At 46.0% G+C, this 6,424-nt stretch overlaps 1 protein-coding gene across 1 annotated transcript; it reads left to right on the forward strand.

Moving 5' to 3' along the window:
• Window positions 1-4,448: 4,448 nt before the first annotated feature.
• On the forward strand, window positions 4,449-5,285 carry LOC125553394 (basic leucine zipper 8-like). The gene has a single exon (XM_048717182.1). It carries the CDS (start codon window positions 4,486-4,488, stop codon window positions 4,978-4,980), a length of 495 nt encoding a protein of 164 aa, XP_048573139.1. The 5' UTR covers window positions 4,449-4,485; the 3' UTR covers window positions 4,981-5,285.
• The last annotated feature ends 1,139 nt before the right edge of the window (window positions 5,286-6,424 follow it).

Raw genomic sequence — 6,424 nt, forward strand, 5'->3', positions numbered from 1 at the left:
TGGAACAATTGCACTTTGTTGTTTAATCGCAGCAACAAAACTCATGTGATCACAAGAATTGGTCGTGCTCACTATACAATGCCCGCCCATGACTGCACATTCTCAAAGCATGGTGTACAAATGTTGTGGTCATTTTAGATGAGTACGTGAGACAAGTATTTTCAGTACTCCATACTCACAATATAAACGGAAATAACCATTGCAATATCCTCACAATATATAGATCACAAATAACAACTGCAATATTCATTCCATGATTCACATCAGGATTCATAATTCGAAAATAAATTCCACTGCAACAAGATCATGATTCATAAAACACACACCATCTTCACACATCAAGAGACATGGCTATTTCTTCCTCAACATAAACCCTAATTCATCTCGGTGTCAGCCACAAATGCATTCTCATCTTCGGCAACTGCAGTTGTGTTGCGACCGCAACGGGAACACACACCATCTTCACCTACTCCGACAATCGTCGCGCAGTCCTTGCACCAGTAGTCGTCACAGAGAAGTGGATTTCCACACACATCACAAGGTACCACGTCCATTGGCACCGGCAAGGAGCAAGCTAGACAACGGAATATCGAAGAATCACCTCGAACACCACAGTTACGGCACATTGCCGGGAACAAGCATCCATCACATGAAGATTCCAACGTAGTCCTCCGTCCAATCGCAAGATTGGTGTTGCCAATGTACCTTGCCCTAGCCGAGAACCTTGAATCACCAGCTCCGACATTCGTTCCACGATCTACTTTCTGAAAAAGATCTTGAATGGTTGTGTAAATCCTCTCAAATTCATCCTCAAGTTCTTCCACCTCGCCTTGTGTGACTTCCACCTCGCCATCTGCCTCCTCCACCTCGCCATCTACCTCCCCCACCTCGGCACAGATCTCCTCCATGCCCTCCACGTCCATGATAGTTGAGGGGAGATGAGGCAATGAACTGAATGTGTGGGAAGAGGAGGAACATGCGTTGCCATTTTATACAAGTTTCGGCATGCAAAACAGTAACCGTTTCACACTGCATTGTGGAAGAGGAAGATGAGAGGAAGTACTCCAACACGCATTAGAATTGTGGTGCATGCAGCGTGGGAACAGGAGTAAGTGTTGTGGTGCATGCAGATTTAGTGGAGTGGTTTCCCACGGTGAAAGAGGAGTGGATCAGCTTTTGCATGCAAACATTGATGGACTACTAGTGCCAAATTGAATACAAATGTGCCTAGAGGGTGGAAGATTTTGGGACAAATAGTTTTTGGGATTTTGCCTTGCGAACTGGGACGGAGGGAGTACTAGTAGTATCATAGATGGCTTCATTTATTAGCTCGTAGACTCATCTTGTCTCGGAAAGCGTTATGTTACCTCTGTTCATTTTTATAAGACGTTTTAGACATTCAGACACTGTTCAAAACAATACAAAGCAAGCTGTCTGAAACGTCTTATAAAAACAAACGGAGGAAGTATTATGTTACCACCTCTCATTAATTACTTGCCACATAAGCAGAATTTTCTCAAAATACGCTATGTTACTAGCTAAATTATTCCCACTATGACTAGCCTTAGCAACAACCAGCTAAAAAACACCTAGTATACATTGGGAAGTTGAGTTGCTAAGCTATTTAATACACTTAGCACCTCATCTAGTAAGCACCTTCACATTGGAAGAGGCGAGGCACATCTCCTTTGCTACCCACCACTAGTATTTGGAGACTTGATAAATAAAGAAAGAAAAGAGGAAGATATACATTTCACCAACCTGTGCTGGCCAGCGACACTCATCGCAGGTTTTGACACTCATCTGATCTCTTTTGATTTTTAGATCGGTGCCTGATCTCTCGTGCTGCCCACTAGCTAAGCTGCAGTCATCGTTGGAATGGAATGGGCATGCATATTGGTATACTGCTTTACCCAAAAGGAGCTACATAGGAAGCTTTAGTGAGACTGAGACCAGAGGTTGATAGGTACTTGCTGCGGCTGCCTGCCCTGCAGATCGATCGACCAACATGTGGATGCTATCGATGCCGGCCCAAAGCAAAAAAAGTTATTCTTCCTCTTCTTGCCCTACTCCGTCCCTGGCTGGCTCTAAATCCCGAATGATTGGTGACACTGCGGCGACTACCACTGGGTCGATCCGTAATTTTCATCTTGTGGCTTCTCTTGTGGCTGTGAGGCTTTGAGACAGTGTGGAGTGCGAGGGGTCATGCTGTCTGTTGGACAGTGGTGCACACCATTTGCATCCTTAAGACCTTCACTGGAACATCATTTGTTTGCACTAAAGCCGTCGATTCTAGGTAGCAACAGACCCAATGAGATGCTACTTGCACTTGAAACGGGTTTGAATATAGACAGTCCCTTTCCTATTTCCTGGGTGCTACTGGAGGCCTGGTTAGTTCGTACGCCACTTTCACACAAAAAATAAACATGTATTATCTGCAACAACAACTTGGTCACTAATGGCCTGACGTATATTTTGCAATTGCAATTCTATTGGTCACTCTACCGGCCCGACGCCGACGTCCGACGTCCAAGCTAGGGTTGCATGGCCCATGTCGCCGCCCTCGTGCTCTTTTCTTCTTCTTCCTCCGTAGTACGTAGCATGGAGCCATGGATGGCAATGCAGGTCGGCAGCAGCACGGCGTCCGGCCCGGCCGACTACCGGTCACATCGTTTGATCAAGCGTACCATGAGTGCACCCGAACGGACAGACAGTTACTAGCCGTGCCCTACACCCATGGACTCAGACAAAGTATTGGTCGTTTAATTTAACAGGATCCCCCTGGCCGGATCTGCTTTAGCATATAGGTCGACCGAAATCATTAGATCTAGGCAGGGCGTAAATATCTCTGTCATTCCTTCGTGATTAAGCTCAGTCTTTGCGGCTTTGGGTCGCGTTCAATCAAAATCACGCAGAAACTTCAACAACGTGGTGCCAGCCCCATGAACCCCTTCTTTGTCTCATATGAGCCTTGTCGACCAGCGTTACAGTGTGGACTATGCACGACTAGAGCACGTACAATGGTATTATCTAGATAGTGTGTTCAGTTGGAAGAGAGTTCTCTTAACTGAGAGATGGTATGTCTTGTAGTGAAATAGTCATGTTAGTTTCTCCAGATGCCTTCTTTAATCATCTCATTATGTTAGGAGCATTCATACATTAATTTCTTAATTGTCATATAGTATAATTTATTGTATAACATGTTTTTCATTTTTCTAGGTGACTTGGATGCATAACAAAAACCCTCTTATAACCATCATACAAGCCCTTATAAGTTCTCGAGATAAGAAGCCTCTAACACATAATTTTATTGACCTCAGCCGACTATGCATGTATTGCCTTGGCATTCGGAAAACACATTTGGTTTTAGTGTATGCTTGCTTTGCTAGCTAACGTGTTGCAAGCCAAAAATTGGTGATGCCAAGATTGGCCAAAAGTTGGTGAATATATGAGGTCGGTAAGAAAAATAATCAACCAATCACTATTCAATATTTGAAAAGATTCCAAATATTGGCATGCCAATTTTCAAATCAACCCGGCGCAAAAAACAAATCAAACCGAGCATGCTCTTAGACCTTAGCTTATAGCCAACTATCATTCTTTTTCTTCAGAAACATCTCTTATTGCATTTACTACAATAATAAGCTCATAAACTCATAAAATGCAATAAGAGATGTTTCTAAAAATAATATTAAGAAGTTATCAGATATTGCTTGCAAAAGTACCTTGTTGTATTCAAGATGTACCAAATTATGCCGGACTGCATCAAATTTACTTAGGTTTGCGGAACAGATGTGTCTAGTTGCACTACAACGATTCCTCGATTCCTCTTACGGCATGAGTTGTCCGCCAAGTCCAGTACAAAGTTACCGCACAACCATATGATCCACCTTATCATTTGGAGACAATGTAATAATAAAATTAGGGCACAATTGTCTAAATAATAACTATGGAATAATGCAACAATATTTTTAAAAGAGATAAATGTTGTCCGAAGGTCGCAAACTCGCAACGGAAGTAGGAGAACCGAGCTACCTTGTGAAGGGCGAGCTCACTTTGGACATACCTAGGGCTGAACTATGTGTTGGCCAGGATCTAGCGGCAAAGAGGAACTATGACAGATTATTGCCAAAGATTGTAACGATGCTATTTGATGAACGAAACCCTCTTTACCCGTAAAAAATTGTAGCTGACAATTCAAAAGATTATCTGCAACTTTTTGCATACGATGTACACTAATGAACTTGGACGGTCTATAGGCTTTTAGCATATGCCTGAGCAATATTGAATTATGCTTAATTAAAATACACAATACCTAAAGTAGACAGCTCAGCAACCACTACTACAAAATGGTCCCACAAATGATTCAAAAAATTCCAGAAATGCCCCTCTTAAACCCTCTATAAATACCACGGCTCTTCATTTCTTCCCTCCCTTTTCCTCCTCCTCCTTCCTAAATCACTCAATTACCATTATAACCTTATCATGCCGTTCTCAGGTTCGGCCTCCCTCCAAACCTTCGCGCCACAGAATGACGGGTTCGGAACGAACACGGAGCAAATTCCGATCGAAGATGCGGCGGCAGCGGCCTCGCCGCCGATGACGGACGCCGCTGCGGTCGGCGTCGACACGGCGGACGACATGGACGACCGGAGGCTCAGGCGGAAGATCTCCAACCGGGAGTCGGCGCGCCGGTCGCGCGCACGCAAGCAGCGCCACCTCGACGACCTCCGTGCCCTCGCCGCAAGCCTGCGGGGCGGCCGCCGGGAGCTCGCGGCGCGCGTGCACGCCGCGCGTAGCCGCGTCGCCATCGTCCTCCACGCCAACGACGAGCTCCGCGCCGAGGCGGCCGCCCTGAGCCGACGTCTTGAGGTGGCGGCTCATCGCGCGCTCGCCCTCAACCAGCTGTACGCCGCGGCCGCCGGTCTCGGGGTCGGGACGTTCGAGCAGGCCGCTGCCTCGCTGATCGCGTGGAGCTGACGTGCATGCATCATGCACGTACGTGCTGGTGCACGGGTAGGGTCTACGTACGTTCTCAGCTGGTTGTGGTTGGCCAATGGTAAGGAGAAGGCACGACCGTGGGATAGGTAGCTAGCTTTTATCAGTCCTGAAGTGAGTGTCAAAGAAAAAAGCTTTCGGTCCTGAAGTCTTGTGATTGGGTAGATATATCAGTCACCAAGTAAAAGAACGGGACACAATGGCACGACTAATTCGTGACCAATGAAGGCATAAAAAAAACGTTGGAATGTAATGTTATTACTAAACCAAAGTCTAAACCTTGTGTCCGTCGACTGGTTCCCTCTGTCCTGCTGGCTCCATATTTTCTCTTCAGTGGTTCACGTAGCACCATTCAGTGGTTCTGACATGAGCACTGGTATATCTCGCCCTCAACAACAACGCATAAATAGTGGTCTAAATTGATTATGGTGAGATGAATCTTGGCCATTAATCTCTATTAGTGGAGGCGATCGACAATCTGTCGATCGAGTCCCATGATTGGCAGCGTACGTAGTACTACGTCCTTGTTTAATTAGTGGTGGGCAGGCAGGCCAGATGCTCTCTGCTTTGCTTTCCAGGTTAGTTCAGCAGAGAGTAGTGTAATGTAATGCGCGGCCCCTGGCTAAGCAAAAGCTGTCTGCTTTGGGCGTTAATATCGTTTTCGGGTGGGATTAGATTTGTATTTTGTGCGGGTATCCGGTCGCGCTCGCCACGTCAAAAGCGGGGAGCGGGGCGCTTCACGTCTCCGAATTCGTGGTTTAGATTCGGTAACGATCCTTTTCGGGTGATCGCATCTGATTATGCTTTGCGTTACATACCTTAATCTCAACTCGTCGCAAGGAAAGGAAAACGTAATCTCGGCCCGGTGCGTCGTTTTTAGCTGGCAGCCACGTCCAACTTACACTAGTTATCTTCTTTGTGATGATGGAACTAACCCAACAGAGTTCAAGTACTAGACTTTGTATTGGTGACGGCATTTTACTGAATTTATTTCGGTCATTTGGCGATGTGCGTTTAGTGGAGTAGATGTTCCTGTCGACTACGAAGTCGTCTGTAGCGACTTTGTCAATCCGGAGATGATATGTCCGCCCGATTACGTACGCGAGCTTCCAGCGAAAAGCTCGACCGTTAGGAGCTCTCGGGGAATAGTACCACCTCATAGGAGGAACGGGCCAAAGAGAGAGGACGTGAAAAAAAAAAGATGACGGTGAACCAGAGAGACTTAACCCGTGCTTTATTATTAGGGAAGAGATATATACCGCGTTCGAAAAACTTATGCTTACTATCGGTGGGATTGGCCCAACTGACCAGCTCAGTATAATATATTCCGGGCTATTGGCCCAACTGTCCAGTTCAGACTATCTTTCTGGGCTATTGGCCCAACCTGCACACCGCGTTGGGGATCCTTTCAACCCCCAAAAAACTT

The sequence above is a fragment of the Triticum urartu genome, chromosome 4, assembly GCF_003073215.2.
Source record: "Triticum urartu cultivar G1812 chromosome 4, Tu2.1, whole genome shotgun sequence".
Lineage (NCBI taxonomy): Eukaryota > Viridiplantae > Streptophyta > Magnoliopsida > Poales > Poaceae > Triticum > Triticum urartu.